General features: G+C 40.9%; 1 protein-coding gene across 1 annotated transcript in view; it reads left to right on the plus strand.

Moving 5' to 3' along the window:
- Plekha1 (pleckstrin homology domain containing A1) overlaps positions 1–17,602 on the plus strand; it is a 49,467-nt gene that overhangs the window by 14,901 nt on the left and 16,964 nt on the right. Inside the window, 3 exon segments of the mRNA XM_021166897.2 lie at positions 2,346–2,402; positions 5,558–5,603; positions 12,690–12,787. Coding sequence (XP_021022556.1) covers positions 2,346–2,402; positions 5,558–5,603; positions 12,690–12,787 — 201 coding nt within the window.

Below are 17,602 nucleotides of genomic sequence, written 5' to 3' on the forward strand. Positions count from 1 at the left end.
CAGCTCCCTCCTCAGTTTTTTTTTTTTAAAAGATTTATTTATTTTTATTATATGTAAGTACACTGCAGCTGTCTTCAGACACTCCAGAAGAGGGTGCCAGATCTCGTTACGGATGGTTGTGAGCCACCATGTGGTTGCTGGGATTTGAACCTCGGACCTTCGGAAGAGCAGTCGGGTGCTCTTACATACTGAGCCATCTCACCAGCCCCCCCGCTCCTCAGTTTTTAAGAAACCAAAAAAAAATTAAGCATAAAGTATATATGACTGTAACCTTTGAAGCTTTAAAGATTTATAATTTTACTATCTATATATCCTTTCCTTATGATCTATCCTTGGGGTTTGTGCACAGTATATAGTTTAAGCATATCATGATGCAGGTTAACTGTAGGTAGATGTTAAAGAGCTCTGAGAACTTGTTCCTGCCAAAGATTCCCATTTCATGTTTGTCTTAACTATGAAATGTTTAGTCTTCCAGGAACTTGCCCAGCCATTCATTAGAATAAACCAGTAGGCTTGTTTTTTAATGTACATTATTATAAGTCACTTTAAAAGATGGATTCTGCCTGAACTGTGACAGAGGGCGTTTTAACAGTTGTGGTTGTACTATTTCCGTATTCCCCTCTAATGCAAATAGATCATTATCTTCAAAATGTGTTAAGCAAATTATCATTGTAGTAACGGGTCTCCTCAGGCTTTCTCTTTAGTTTCAGATTTTCAACAGAATAAACTTGTTGCTTAGTTTTCCATGTAGACTCTCCAAGTCTAGTTCTTAGTTTAAGTTCCCAAGCCACTGTTTTCTTTTTGGCGTGGGGCAGGCAGCTCATCACTGCTGTAGCTGCAGGGCCTCAGGTAGGCTTCGAAAGCACTCTGCTCTCAGCTCTAATTCATTGTGCTGTCTTTGTTTGTTTGTTTGTGCTTGTTCATGTGCGGAGGTGCTTATCCACTAGGTTGCACCCCAGCTCCCTAGTAACCGGCTTCTACTGCAGCCCAGCATCACCACCTTCAGCTGGAGGACTTGGAGTTTACATCTTGTTCATCCCATCACAGTGTTTCATGTTCCAGCGCCTTCTTCTCCTCCTCCTCTCCTTCCTCCTCCTCCTCTTCCTCTCCCTTCTCCTCCTCCTTCTTTTATGGCACAGATAAATCCCAAGTGTAAGAATAAGTGTATTTTGATATGCCAGGCAGTGGTGGTGCACATCTTTAATCTCACTCAGCACTTGGAAGGTAGAGACAGGCAGTTCTCTGAGTTTGAGGCCAGCCTGGTCTACAGAGCTAGTTCCAGAACAACTAGGGCTACACAGAGAAACCCTGTCTCAAAAAAGCAAAACAAAACAAAAAATTGTTCCAATCTATACATTTTTTCTCTGCAGCAGACTTAAAGAGAATCAGTTGATTGCTTGTGGTGACACACACCTATAATTTTAGCATTTGAGAAGCAGAGACAGGAAAATCATTATCCTTGGCTGCATAATGAGTTTAAGACCAGCCTGGGCTACATGCAATATTATCTCAAAACAGTAATAAAATGGAAAAGATATTAAAAAGAGAATCAGTTAATATTTAAAAAAAAAAAACATTTAAAGTAGATTTTAGTATAGCACTTACATCATTTAAATGCTATATGTCCTTCATCCCCTCTGGCTCTTACACTCTTCTGCCTCCTCTTCCTGAGTTCCTTGATCCCCGGGAGGAGGGATTTGATGGAGACATTTTATTTGATGGGCTTAGCGTTTTGCATATTGTCTGGCTCTGGGTCTCTGTGTTTGACCCCATCTGCTGCAGGAGGAAGCTGCTTTGAGAATGGCTGTGCAAGCTACTAGTCTGCTTTCTTCTTGGAGTCAAAAGACCAATATAAGAGATGTATTTGACAAAGAAATTTTACTAGATCAATATAAATTAATTCCTTTTTTAAAAACATAACTATTGCTTTGTGTCTCTAAATATTTTCTCATTGCTTTCATAAGTAGAATCTGATGTTATAAGTCTTAAGCTCACAGAAAAATATTAGTTTAGCTACAGTGAGAAAGACAGCTCTTTAACTGTAGGATACACCACAGTGGAAGAAAATGAGACTCGGTTGCTTATCCCAGTTGACGTCTTTTTTTTGTTTCCCCTTTTTGCCTTCAGGGACTAGAACCTGGGGCCTCACATATGCTAGGACCACAGAGCCACACCCATAGTCCTACAGTGTTATCTCGATGTCAAACCTAGTAAATGTGTAAACTGAATAAAGTATATTTATAAAACGTTATTTAAAAAAAATTTCAAACATTTTTAGTATATTATCATTATTAAAATGAATAAATAATGTTGGGTATTAATTGTATTTTAATAATTATTTTTAGAACCTGCCTTCAGGATCATCACGGGTTGGAGCCATTAAACTTACCTACATTTCAAAGGTAGATTTTATATATTATTTAAAAAATTGATTAAATTTTTTTTTTGTTCATCTTTGATATTTCTGAGACAAAGTCTTAACTATGTAGCCTGGGCTGGCCTTGAATTTTCAGTCGTCCTGAGTTCTGGGATTACAGTGTATGCCATCGTCACATGCAGATCCCATTGTGTTTCTGTCATTTGGCAGTGATGCTCAGGTCCTGGACGCGCCGAAGTTAGGACTTGGCTACTGTTGTTAGGAAGTTCTTTAAATTGGTAAAACTGGAAAGAATATGAGTTTAAGTTATGGGATGTGGCAAATTAACAGAAGCAATACTGGCTTTTATGATCAGGTACATGAATGTCAAAAAGGAGAGATTGCTAAGGCAAACCTGTACTCTAGCTATCAGGGAAGTAGAGGCAGGATTGATAGCTTGAGGCCAGTTTTCATTACCTAGCAAGACATTGTCTGAAAATTAAATGATAAATAGAGTAGGAGAGAAGTCAGCTGACAGGCTCTCTCCTGGAAGTTCTGGCTAAGATTTTTAAGTTTATATTACTTGTTAAACATTTTCCCAAGTTTTAAAATTCCACTGCCTCTGACATTTTGTTTTTATATCTTTATTTTTATTGTGTGTGCACACCTATGCATGTGTGCATATATTATGCATATGGGTACCTGCCAAGGCCAGAAAAGGGCATCGGTTCCCCTGGAGCTGAAGTTAGGTGGTTGTGAGCCACCTGGCACACAGGTGTTGGGAACTGAAATTAGGGTCTCTGAAAGAGCTGCAAGTGCTTTTAACCTGAGCTGTCTCTCCAGCCCTGTGTTTTATTGTGAGGAACATGTGCACTGTCATCATGATGAAGGCAAAAGGCGGTTTTCCTTTACACTTCGATTTACTAATTTCTGTTTCTTAAAATTGGCTTTGTAGTACTGAATTTTAATTTTCAAAAGTTTGGATTATATATTTGTTTAATAGCTTTTTTGTTTTTTTTTGTTTTTTTTTTTTTTTTTTTTGCTGCTTAAGACAGGGTCTCATATATATAACCTTGGTTTGCCAGGAACTCACAATGTAGACAGACTAGTCTGGTCTTGATTCAGGGATCCACTTGCCTCTGCCTCTAGAATGCTGGGATTAAAGGCATGTGATACCGATACCATTCCTGGACTGGCTTATTTATTTACTTATTTATATTTGTTTACACATTTGTTTGTTTTGTTTAGACATGGTCTCTCTAAATAGTCTTGACTGCCTTGGCGCTTACTATGTAGATCAGGCTGGCCTTGAACTCACAGAAATAACAGCTGCCTCTGCCTTTCAAGTGTTGGGATTAAAGGTGTGGGCCACTACAACTGTTTGTTTTTAGTGTTTTGTAAAGTTAAGGTTAAGTTACTGAGATGTTAGCCCTGGGGGTTTGTCTGTGTGTAACTTTGTTTTACACAATAGCTAGGAGCATCTGTTGGTAACTTAAAATATGAGGTGCAAATGCCAGTGACACACTTAGTATGGTTGGTGGTAGTAACACACGTAGTACTACTATTCTCTTTTTTTTTTTTTTTTTTTTTTTTTTTTTTTTTGGTTTTTCGAGACAGGGTTTCTCTGTATAGCCCTGGCTGTCCTGGAACTCACTTTGTAGACCAGGCTGGCCTCGAACTCAGAAATCAGCCTGCCTCTGCCTCCTGAGTGCTGGGATTAAAGGCGTGCGCCACCACGCCCGGCCCGTAGTACTACTATTAATGGCAGTGACTCAGTATTGATAAGCTAATGACGTGGTCTTGTGACAGGTGTGGATGGCTTTAACAGTACATCAATTTACAGATGTGCCTCTATTTAAGTCACCTATCTTTATACGTAAAATACTTTATCAGTTTTACAATACAGGCATTTGTTTTCATTGCCAAAGTAGGTTTCTGTTGTTCCTTGGACTAAATATATAGTAGGTTATATATTTAAACAGAATAAACAGTTCAGCTTAAGTTGAATTGTTAAATTTTAGAAGACAAATATTTTCTGTAAAGTGAGACATTGAAAATGTTTTTCAGAGTGGCTGGCTGCCTGCCTCCTGGTTACTGGGAGAAGTAGGCTTCCATTTTAAGAATGAACTCTGACCCCAGTGTTGCTTGGTTGCCCATAGTAGTCGTACACTAGGATGCAAGCACACTGCCAAGTGCTTTCTCCGCCAGCAGAGCGATGTGGGAAGAAGTAGCTGAAGTAAGCTGATGAGCATGGGATATTACCTATAACTCAGATATTGCCTTGTATTTTAAGATGGGCGATTGTTCTTGACAGGAAGTATTAGTTACCTCAGGGAAGCAAGCAGGGAGTGGCCACTGTTTCTCCTCCTTCGCTGCTCCTGATACAGTGTAACTTTTTTGTGCAGTACTTCTCTTTCCTTGCTGTCCTGCACCTTTTACTGTAGTTTGCATTGCATTGTACAACTTTATTGTTCCAGCTTAGGCATGCTGTTTTTCCCTACAATTGATGCCTAGAACTGGGCTATGACTAATAATTGGGATTCATCAGGAAGTCCAGACTAGAATTCATTGTGAAATACAAAATATGGGTTCTGTCACTGGGAAAGGGCCCGGCAGTGATCATGAAGAGGGTTCTGAAGGCATCACACTCAGAGGGACAGTACTGAAGTCGTGCAGCTGGTTGGTTTCACCTTGTGAGATGAGCTGTTGCATTTAATGACTCCTGAACCAGTGGAGAGGGAGTGCCATGGTGACCTCTCAAAGAGAGGAAGGCCTTCTAGAGTCTTGGACTTCAGATAAACAAGCATACAGTCCACCATCTTTGCTTACTGTTGGCTGCCAACATAGAATTATGAGGTTTGGGAGTATTCATAATTTCTGTATTCTTTGAGGGCAGGCTGTGGGTGACATACACACATAGTATTTGTGTGGCACAATGTCTGCTGGTATACTTTCAACTTCTTCACATTTCCTGGAGAAAATAAATATATTCAAAGAAAATGTGGAAGCATCATTTGTCTTATATTACAGTTGGGACCCAGATTCTATATCTAATTTGCTATCTTTAGGTTGCTTTTAAATTTTAATTTCATATTGGTATGCAAAGTGTGAAATTGTGCAGGTGGAAGATTGTATAGTATTCTAGACTGAGTATTGTAAGTGTGTGGAGAAGGAGTAACTCAGACCTCTTTTTCTTACTAGGTTAGCGATGCAACTAAGTTAAGGCCAAAGGCAGAGTTTTGTTTTGGTAAGTAGCCATGTTTACATTATTTTATTTTCTAAACAATATCATTCCACTGACCTCCTCTAAGTTGTTTTTTAAAAAAATGTTTGTGTGTGTGTGTGTGTGTGTATGTGTGCACTCGTGAGAGAGAGAGAGTGTGAGAGAGAGTGGGCATGCACACAAGTGTCACATAGACATCAGAGAATAATTTAGGAGTCAGTTACCACAGTCCACCATGTGAGTTCAAGGGCTGAACTCTCAGACTCAGCGCTTTTACTTGCTGAGCCATCTTGCCAGCCCTGCTTGTAATTTTGTTAGGCTGATAAAATTTTTATCAAATTATTAAGGAAAACAGCCACAAGACATAAATGAATTAGTCTGTGAGAAATTCCTTTACAGCCATCATCCCAGGTCAGGTGAGGGTTAAAACCTTGACTCTGGCTGCCAACCCTAGTCCCTTCCCTCTCTCTTCTCATCTTAGTTATAACCTACTCTGCACTCGTGTGCAGCTCTTTCGATCTCACCCAGCAGTATTTCAGGTAGTTTTTAGCTTTGTACCTTGTATTCTCTATTGACCACATAAATAATGCAGTGGACTTGGTCTTTTGTGAGGGAAGGAGATATTTATAACTGGAGGCAGGAGGCATTGAGGGTGGTAGATTGATGAACAGTACTTACTGAATGCCTAGGACACGTTGGGCTGTGGGAGAATGCGGGGTGTTGGTGCTGGTGGACAGACAGATAAAATGCCTGCTGCTACCATTCCGTCCACATCATCCCAGAAGTCAGTAGATAGAGGGGACATAGAGTCAGGGCTGCCTCTGTGAATGAGGATACCCATGCGGGGCACCAAGTAAATTACAGATCACTTTTACCACCAGTGAGAAGAAATCAGACCTCGTGGGCACAGGTGTGCAAGGTGTATGAACTGGAAGCAGAAGTCAGTGTGGAAGGTTGACCAGTGCCTGTTGTTATTTTGAGAAAGGGAAGAAAGTAGAGAGCTCCTGAAGTGACTGAGGATGCTGGCTTCCTGCGTGGGAGTTAAGCAGAGAGATGAGTCATGTGGCTTTTGAACTACTGTACTTAAGGTCTTAATCTGGGGTGGATCTGATGATGGTGAGAGAAACTAGAAGACGATTAGAAGAAAAGGTACGGAGACTTGGAGACTTGGCAGCCACCCAGGCAGATTCCATATCCTGGCTATTATGAATAGGACTAACATGGGTTTGCAGGTGTCTCTTTTGTATGCTGGTTTTATTTCCTTTAAGCATATGCCCAGAATTGGTGTTTAGTTTAGTTTTGTTTTTTATATATGTGGAAAGTAGAGGTAAAAACAGCCTGAAAGTAGAAGGGGTTGGGGAAGAAGAGAAACAGTATGGAACAGTATCCTGGGGTGTGATACTTAATCTTGATTGTCAAGTGGATGGAACCACCATGAAAACAACTCTGTAACAGAGGTGGGAAGATCATCCTAATGTGGGTAGTCTATTACATGTCATTCGTCATTCTCTGCTTCCTGATTGCTTACGCAGTGTGGCCCAGCACCTCCTCTTCCGGTTACCATGCCTTCCTTCCCTGCCGTGATGGACTGTATCACCCGGTACTGAAAGCCAGAGTAAACCCTTCCTTCTTTAAATTGCTTTGTCAGATACTTTGTTGTTGCAGTGAGGCAGTAACTAAAACATGGAGCAAGAGAAGGGTCCAGGGAGCGTGGACATACTCCCGGGCACAGTGAGACCTCTTGGCTTTTACCATTAATGGACATTAATAAATGGAGAAATTTAGAGTGTGTTAAGAGAATCAGTGGTAGGTCAAACAAGATTGCCATCCTCTCTGTATGTTATAGTGATAGAAGGGACAGAAGTTAAGATTGATCAATTGGTATAAAAAGGGACCATTGAAGTTTAAAGAAAAGGGTACTTTGGGGGCAGAGTTAATGTTAATGTTTAAGTTCTTTGCTCTCTTCAGTGTGTAAGAGTGACTTTGTCCTGAGGGTGATGTTTAGAGCAGTATCTGATGGCAGCCACATGTATCCAGCCACATGTATCCAATAAGGGAAGCTGTTGTGAACAGACTGAAGTTAGCAACTCAAGAGGCCTACAAAGAAACTCTTGTGAAAATTAGACATTCTCTGCAGATTAGAATTACAGTCACTAAATAAGAGAATGTTTCAGAGCCTTGTGATTGAAAGATGTCAGGGCCCATCAACTAACAGAGAACTTTGATAGTTCGAGAGACTAGTATAAACTCAACATCCATAGTCATTGGGCCTAGTTAGAACAGTGGTTTTAGTTGATATCAAAGATTAAGATGAGCTTCTTGTTAGTCCTTCTGATGGTTTGATAGTCATTGTAAGTGGCAGCATGTCTCTAATTACCTAGATACAGTGGGAACGAGAAATACTCAAACCTTACCTTTGATAATGGGAGGGGATTTGAGCAGGTGATACCCAGTGTATAAATATGGAAGCAAACGGAGGAATGGTAGCTAAGTTTGCAGAGCAGAGAAAGACCAATGAAGAGCTAGCCATTTCAGTGTCCTGTCCCACCTTTCTCTAATAGGCTTAGGTGATGGGGCTTGTTTCAGGGACTGGGGGAAGCTACAGTGAGGGGGAACTAAGAACAGGTTCTTTGTTCAGATGTCTTTAGAACAACAGCAACAACAAATAGCCTCTAGTCTCTGTCTCCATCTGGCTCCTGTGGGCAGCCACCCTGCCCCCAGCCCAGCAGGGAATGGGATGTGTGGTGTCTCCAGAAATAGAAACTAACACTAATCCCAGAGAAGGGAAGGAGTGAGGCAGGAAACTGGAAAGGAAGGTTAAAGGAGAATCTGAATACTGAATGCAGCCCTCTCCGTGCAGCCCCAGGGAACCTGCAGCCAGCTGCTGCCAGTGATAGGTGGGTAGAGCCTGCCTATTCTCAAGATGCTGACATCTGGATATTTCCACTAGGAGAGCTTGCTGACAGTGAGCAAGCTGTGCAAGGTCGCAACCCCACAACACAAGAGGGTACAACCGGCCTTTTAGTCTTCTTTTAAGATAGTAACAGATGGGCCAGGTTACTTAGTGTTTGAGGCGAGTTATCAGACAGAAAAAGAAACAAGTAATGTAAAACTCAGGAGAAAAAAAAATTTAAAAAGGAAAAAAGAGGAATCAGCAGAAGCTAAAAATGGTAATAGAGAAAGCTGTGTGGCAATCTTACTTATAAACCTTCAGTCTCAGCATTCAAGAGGATGGCAGTTCCCATGCCCGTCTGGACAACATACTGAGCCACCTTCTCAAAAATTAATTAATTAATTTTAATTAATTAAATACTGAGCCACTTTCTCAAAAATTAATTAATTAATTGAAGAAGAGAAAATGGGGGATGTGAGAAAGGGCCTGATGTGGCCACACCTGAGCCACAGCCACTTATGGACCATGAGAGAATTTTTGCTGCAGTTACACTAATATCTGTGCTGTAGTTTTATATGCTTGCTTTATTTGCTCTGAGCAAAAGTAAAAAAGAAATAATAAAAATAATAATAAAAAGGAGTCGGATAAAAATGTACTTGGAAGCCGGGCGTGGTGGCGCACGCCTTTAATCCCAGCACTTGGGAGGCAGAGGCAGGCGGATTTCTGAGTTCGAGGCCAGCCTGGTCTACAAAGTGAGTTCCAGGACAGCCAGGGCTATACAGAGAAACCCAATCTCGAAAAATAATAAAACAAAACCAAAAAAAAAAAATGTACTCAGATGAAAAGGCAGGAACCAGACCAGCCTCTGACACTATGAGACTCTCGCTTAAAAGGCTTGGCAGCCTGAAGGGTCCTGGCTTTGTGTTTGTAGTAGTCAAGGCTCTCTCTTCCTTTCCTGATCTGCCCCCTTTCCTGCGTCTCATACGTACCTTTTTCCAGTAATTCACGCTCTTTGGAAATCTGAAGATGGTGATAGAGAGGAATACTGTGTCCATTTCTTCACACTGTCGCTGTTTCTCTGGGAAAGGTGATTGATTCGTAATTGAGGAGATCAGGACTCAGACCAGACTGTTCTGGAGCCCTGGATAAGCGATCAGCTGTGCTGATTCCTGACTTCTTAGTTTGTAGCAGATGTCTGTGCCCCTCTTGTCAGAAATAAAAGCATGTGAGATTTTGCTCAAACCACAAGTTATGCCAAGAGTGGCAGGTTTTTTGTTTGTTTTAGTTTTTGGTATTGGGGGGCTGGAGATGCAATCCAGAGCCTGTGCATGGTTAGCAAACTTTGAGCTATATCTCAAACTGCAAGGAGTTTTAAAATTTAGCTATGTTGGCCTCTTTTTTCCTTAAAAATATTTCCTTATATTTCTAATTATATTCCTTATATATTTCCTTAATATTTCTCATTAGAAGTCTGTGTATGATACATTTGCTTTGTGCCAGATGTTGCAGTACACCATTAGAATTTTTTTTTAATTTTTAAACTTATATTTTATTTTGTGTGTATGAGTGCTTTCCTTGCATGTATGTCTGGGCACCACCTGGGACCAGAGTTGCTTCAAACAATATTTTGGAGAAGTTTTGAAAGCATACTGAACTGACTGCTGAAGTTAACAACAGCAGCTGTTTGTTGATAGACACAGTTGTGCTGAAATACGCACACACATACATATAGACACACACATATGTATACATACATACATAAATATATATCTCTTTAAATTTTCCATTCATATAAAAGTACAATTGGGCCGGTCGTGGTGGCACATGTCTTTAATCCAGCACTCAGGAGGCAGAGGCAGGAGGATTTCTGAGTTCAAGGCCAGCCTGGTCTACAAAGTGAGTTCCAGGACAGCCAGGGCTATACAGAGAAACCCTGTCTCGAAACACCCCCCCCCCTTCCCAAAAAAAAAAGTACAATTGATGACAGGTTTGTTGTTTTGTTTTGTTTTTTTTTTTTTGCTTTTCAGGTGAATTTTTTTCTGTGGCACTTCATGGGGCACTTTGACTTCTTCTCTGTGACCCTAAGCTTAGCCAGGGAGCTCTGGTTAGAATGCCTCACTCTCAGGCCCAGTTCCAAAGTCTTGTGTTTGAAAAATAATTTTGTTTTTCCCTTGAGGGTTTTCATTTCCTTCTTCTCTTGGTCATATTCATCTGAGTGCTAGTATATTAATTATTCAGGGTTATGATGGAGACTCTTCAAAGTTTTTTGTTTTCATTTGGTTTTGAGACAGGGTCTCTCACTCTGTAGTCCTGGCTGTCTGTAGAACTCACTGTGTTGACCAGGCTGACTTTGGACTTACAGAGGCCTGCCTCTACCTCCAAGAATTCTGGGATTAAAAGTATGTGCTACCATACCTGGCCTTGGAAGTTGATATTTGAACAATTTCAATTCCTACAGTAGTATTTGATTTTCTTCACAAATGCATATGATAGGTGTGAAGAGGCCCTTATGGCTTGTAGACAGCTGTTTGCAGATGTGTTTTATGAAGTGGATCGTCTCAGGCCCCAAGGGGTCATTTGTAAATTTCATAGAAAGTGTGCCCTTAATCCTAGAATTTGGAAGGCAGAGCCTGGTGGATCTCTATGTTTGAGGCCAGCCTGGTCTGCATACTGAGGATGTAGGCCAGCCAAGGATACATAATATCTAAAAAAAAAAAAGGGTTGTTTTATATTTTTTGTTGTTTTTGTTTGTTTGTTTGTTTGCTTGCTTGCTTGGTGTGTGTGTGTGTGTGTATGTATGTGTGTGTGTGTGTGTGTGTGTGTGTGTGTGTAAAAGCTCCAAGTGTATTTAAAATTAAATTAAATACAGACATTATTTTTGGGCTAAAAAATATTATAGAGGCTAAAACATAAAGATGCTTATAAGCCTAAGTTATGGAGGTTTTCAAATATATGAAATCTACAAGATTAAAGGGAAAACTGATAGGATATTTGTTTTATCAAAGCTACTATAACAGTAAGAATTCCTGACAGACTGGGGTGAGTGCTTGTGATAAAGCAGTCATTACTAGAAAAGCTCCTGCAGATCAGGAAATTCCAGCTGAGCAGCAGAGAGAAGTCAGCACAGGATATGCAGAACTCATGGAGTAACTGCAGGTGCTGGAGACACACACAAAACAAATTCAAATTCAAAGGAGGTCTGCTTATTTACTGATTGGCAACTAATTAGGGCACTAATAGAGTGCTGTATCAGTGAGGGTGTGTTGAATAGAAACACCATTTAAGGCATTTCTCTGTCCCAAGGTAATTACAGGTGGTTAGATAGATGTTCAGTGACTCAAACTTTGCTGATTCTGGGGCTAGGAGATAGGAGGACAGAGGTAAGACAAAGCCTTAGATCTGGAGGGGCTGCTGCCAGGAAGCTATGAAATAGAGGTTTAGACTCAGCCCTTAAGCTTCAAGACTTTAAAGCAAGGATGTATATTTAGCACAAATGCTAATAACAATACAGATGAGAGTTATTAGAAACCTTGTGAACACAATTGGGAAGACGCTTTTGTAATGGGGTTCAGCTTTTTTGTTTGCTTTGTTTTGTTTTGTTTTGTTTTGTGTTACTGAGACAGGGTTTCTCTGTGTATCAGCCCTGGCTGTCCTGGAACTTGCTTTGTAGACCAAGTTGTCCTCAAAGTCACAGAGATCTACCTGCCTCTGCTTCCTGAGTGCTGGGATTAAAAGTATGAGCCACCATAAAGTGCAAGATAGTGGATTCCCTGGAACAGGAGGTTCAGACAGTGGTGAGCTGTCAGGTGGGTGCTGGGAATTAAAGCCAGGTCCTCCGGAAGTATAGCCAGTGCTGTTAACTGCTGAGTCATCTTTCTAGTCCCCTCAAACAAAATTTTTAAATGTTAATTCTTTGTGACTCAGTAAGTCTATATGAAGAAAATTATTCCACAGAAATACTGGCCGAAGTGTGAAGGTCTCTTCCCAAGTGATACTTTACTGTGATGGCCTGTGTTAACTGAAGTATGCATCATTGGAGGACTGACTCACTCATTTAGTGAAGGCTGGCCAGAAAAGAGTTCTGCCTGTGTAACTTAGCGATGAAAACAGTGGTTTTTTATTTTGTAAAATCCAAGAGTTGCAGTAAAACTTTTATAGATGTTCTAAACAGAATTTAGAGGTAACAAGTATAATATTTCATGCACTTTTTTTGACAGTTATGAATGCAGGAATGAGAAAATACTTTCTACAAGCTAATGATCAGCAGGACTTAGTGGAGTGGGTAAATGTCTTGAACAAAGCTATAAAAATTACAGTAAGTATATTTTTTTTGAAAAATTTTCCCTTTACAGAAGTAATGTTTACATTATAAAAGTGTGTCTAATGTCCTCAGCTTACCCAGGTTGAAGAGTCAAGCTTGGTTTAAAAGCTGTGTACTGACTGTGAGCCTCCGCCTAGTGTGTGGGGACTTAGGGCCTTGAAGGCTTTCCCGATGTCCTTTGGGAGGATCCACATTTCTGTACATGCTGATTGTGCTTTTGTTTTGCATCTAGAATAGGATAGAGGCTTTGACCACATACTCTGAGGATGGTATGAGCTTTCTCCTTTTCTAAGCCATGACAGGCAAAGGAGAAGGTGGGTGTGGACTGGGGCAGGTTCAGGTCTCGGGGATGAGTCTGAAGAGCTGTGGTAAGCAGAGGGTCCTGCCTGTGTGCTCTGAGGCTGCTGTGATGTCTGAGGCTCTGAACTTCTTCTCTCACCTGTCCTTTCCCCTGGAGTTCCAGGGCCTGCTGTTCTTTCCTCTGCTGATGCTACAGTGGCTGCTGTTAAACTCTTTTCTTTTGGTTGGTTTCAAAAATGACCACCAGTACTTACTGTTACTGGGCCAGCAGGCAGGCTTCAGATGGAAGTTTGCCCATAGCTTTCCAGAAAGGTGAGCTGTGGATCCCTGAATCTGCAGTGCAGTGAGCAAAGAACCCCTTCTTAAAGTCAGCCAAGCTTTTCTGAGCAAGTTGCTGCTGCTGCTTCTGCTGCTGCTGCGCACACGGACTGCCTCTCTGCACCTTCCCTCCTAACACAAGAGTAGACTGCCTGGACAGGGGTGGGGGGTGATGGGAGGGACTCCTGTGTGGGGCTGTATCAGCTAAACTTTGTTCTCACTGAGTACAGTCATTTACTGGTCCTTGTCTACTCGTGCCCTGAAAAGCAGTTTGTAAAGTCCTCATCTAAAGTGAGCGACTCCGTGTTTATGCCACACTGCAGCAGACTTCAGATAGCCAACCAAGGCTGATCTTAGTTAGGTCGCATTTTTTTGTATTGCACCAGAACAGCTTGTTACCACATGACAGAAAACACCCACACACCACGTCTGATCTGTTCGTGAAGCAGAAGTTATTTGGGGACTTTTGCAGTTTCAGGAAAGCAATATTTTGAACAGACTCAGAAGTTTATGTTCTTACAAGGTTTTAGTTGATCGTTTTGAGCCCCTAATAAATGTTCCCTACCCAGAAGATGTGTTTATGAAGACTGTATGTAGTACTTTCCTGAATTCATTTTTCACAGTTTACAATAATAAGCAGAACTGGCTACTTTTAGTGATTTGGAGAAAAGTGGAATGAATAGACTCAGCGTTTTACCAAGTTGGAATGCCTTGAGTTGTTACTCATTTATTTGTGGAGCTATGTTTTTCATGTGCCATTGCAAATTTTTCAGCATGAAAGAGAAACTAACAGTGTTTAAGGTATAGACCTTTAATTAGCTCTTGTGATCTTGCAGCTTTATTTTATATGACATTTTTACTGTTTTTAGATAAATCTTGATAGTGATATTAGTGATTTTATAGTTCATATTTAGAAAAGTTAATACAAGTAAGATACAAAGTCATCAGTGAAGTAAGTGATGTGAATGTAGAATTGGTAATCGACTGGAGCCAACTCCAGGCAAACAGGAGAATGAAAGAATCCCAGGCTTTAATGAGTTATGTTTTGTTGGTGCTGGAGAGATGGCTAAGTGGTTAGGAGCACTGGCTGCTCTTGCAGACGACTTGAGTTTGGTTTCCTGTACCCATGTGACTGTTCATAACTACCTGTAACTCCAGTTCCAGGGGACACATACAATACCGTCTTCTGGCCTGCAGGTACAGACATGTAGCCAAAACATCCCATACACATACACTTTTTTTAAAAAAAAAGTTAAAAATAGATATTTTGTTAATTAATTAATTTTTTTATTTATTTTTATTTTTTTTTTTTTTTGGTTTTTCGAGACAGGGTTTCTCTGTATAGCCCTGGCTGTCCTGGCACTCACTTTGTAGACCAGGCTGGCCTTGAACTCAGAAATCCGCCTGCCTCTGCCTCCCGAGTGCTGGGATTAAAGGCGTGCGCCACCACGCCCGGCCAATTAATTAATTTTTAATTTTATTTATTTATTATTTATTTTTGAGACAGGGTTTCTCTGTGTAGCCCTGGCTGTCCCGGAACTCACTCTGTAGACCAGGCTGGCCTCGAACTTAGAAATCTGCCTGCCTCTGCCTCCCAAGTGCTGGGATTAAAGGCGTGTGCCACCACCACCACCCGGCCTCTTAAATTCTTTAGAATAAAAATTCTACCAGTTTAGACCTTATAGGCATTTTGCACATTAAAATATATTGGAGTGTGATATATCTAATTTCCTATTTAAATGGACAATAATTTACATGTAGGATCTTTGAAAAATCAATATTCCCCGTTTTAATACACGTAGTTTACCTTCCTTTTGAACCATTCCAAGTGACATTTTGATCAACTAATTTAGTGGGCTACCGAGTACTATGTAATCTATACGTTTAAAATTTACAATTTGTTTTTAAGAGTGTGGTTTCAGCCTAGGGATTGTTAAAGCACTGTGGGTAAGAGCATGGTGATGAGTTGAGTGTTCAGTTTTAGGCGTGTACTGCCATAATTCACTGCCCTTCACAGCTATAGTATGGGTAACATTGTAAATATTCTTTCCTAAATATTTAAAGAAGAAAAGAAAAAAAGATTTATAAAAGGTCAATATTAAAAGAAATAATCTTGAAGGATCTTTTTACTGACTTGAGTTTTAAAAGTCAAAAGTGGAAGCAGGCTTTCAAATGTGTTAGTCTACTGTCAGTGTAGTAGCTCCTGGTCCCTTGCTGGTTGGGAGAGTGGTGAAGACGGCCATAGTTTTTTCCTAAGCAGAAGTCCACTATTTCTAAAATGTCTTTTTCCACCATAAGTTCTAACTTACAAACTAGTCTTTTAAAGTTGTAGCAGAAATTTCACAGTGATTTTTTTTTTTTTTTTTTTAATGACAACTGGGACAAGTAAGCTGAATTTTGGGTTAAAGAACAACCTGGCCGCCCTGCAGTGTTAACCAGGCCTTTGCCAGCCAGGCAGGTCAGATGGAGAGACACTTCCTGTGCAGGTCTTGCCACCCAGGAACTCATCAAATACTTTAGGTCTGCTCTGTCCTCTAGCTCTGCCCTCATTCCTACTGAGTGGAATTTTACTCCCTTGTAACTTTTGAGAAGTCTGTAGCCTTTTTATTTATGTTAGTCATAAATGCTGAAGTCTGTTTTACTCAGTTTTTCTTCTCATTATTTTCTTTTCTGATATTGGGACATTCTATTGTGGTCACAGTAAATGCCTGTTAAGGACACATTTAGATCCCTCCTATGAAATCGTCCCATGAAAAGCAGGGGAAGAAGCCGTGGAGCAGAAGCACATTTGGTACCTGGCTGTCCTCTGCCAGTTGATTTGGCTCTCTGGTGCTCATTCACAGTTGGCTGATTTGCAGGTGGCGTGGGGCTTCTTCATCTTAGTGTTTGGATTTGACTCACTTTCATTCAGAGTTGTTTTTGTAAATTCTAAGGGAGTTATTTTGAATTCCTTGAAAACAAGGTTATTTCAACTTAAGTAATTTTTATTGTAAACTGTTGCTCAAGTGTTGGGAATTGTGCCCTGCTTAGACTTCATTTGAGGGCTGTCAGCAGAGGGCCAATTGCACAGGAAAGGATTTTCAGCATGACCTGTTTCTTCTGTATTAAGGACTTTTCAGAAATCCTTAGGCGTAGCAGAACCCTCACCCTGGAGGATAATTGCTGTTCCTCCTGCAGGTCACCACAGAGCCCCAGTCTCAGGTCATCTGCTGGATAGATTGTCTCTGTGGCTCAGATTCTCTTGCTGTTGCTGTTTGCTGATTACAGTGAGTTCACAGGACCACACTTAGCAAAATGACTGAAGTAAATTGTGTGACTGTAGAAACTGCACTAGACTTCATCTGCAAGTTGTTGTAGTGTGTGGCATCCTAATTCTAGCCAACACTTTGTCTCCTGTTGTAATCACCTTCAGAAGGCACGTAGAATATGGCCTCTGAGGATCCCACAGACATTCGAGATTCACCTCCTTCTTTCTCAGCTCTTCCCTTTCTTTCTCCTTTGGGTCTCCTGTGTGGAAGTATACATTTGATGCTAAAGAGAGCTGCCAGGGCCTGAGGAAAGCCTGCCAGATAGAAGCTGTTCTTACCCAGGACCTGCTAGGTTCCTAGTGTATGTGGGTTGAGATCTTCTTACACACAGTCTGTGCTTATTCAGGGCTTTGAAGATAGCTTCTTTGTAAATAAAAGTGTCTGCATTGTGTGCCAGCTCTTTTCTAAATCCCATGAGCATAGTGTGATGGACAATGACCACACAGCGTGGACAGTGTGTGAAATACAGCCCAGCCCCTCCAAAGCACCTGTTCCTCCCGAAACTGTAGTTTCAGGGAGATGTTTTAGAGACTCGCTCTGGGGATGGAGCCTGGCAACCTACAGAGTTTAGTGATGTTCCTGGTAATGTCTTAATGTACATACCTGCCTTGGATGGATGCACATTAGTACATGTAGGGTCTGTGACTGCTCTATTAGTAGTTTCTCTGTAGTTCACAGGTGATTTAATTTTAACTTAAATGTTTTTATACCATTACGTTTGCAGTCGTCGTTCATATTGTTGATGAAAGACTGTGAGGACACCTGAATAAAATTCTCTCAAAACCATACTCAGAAGCCAGGTGTGGTGGTGCACGCCTTTAATCCCAGCACTTGGGAGGCAGAGGCAGGTGGATTTCTGAGTTCGAGGCCAGCCTGGTCTACA

The sequence above is a fragment of the Mus caroli genome, chromosome 7 (genome assembly GCF_900094665.2).
Source record: "Mus caroli chromosome 7, CAROLI_EIJ_v1.1, whole genome shotgun sequence".
Taxonomy (NCBI): Eukaryota; Metazoa; Chordata; class Mammalia; order Rodentia; family Muridae; genus Mus; species Mus caroli.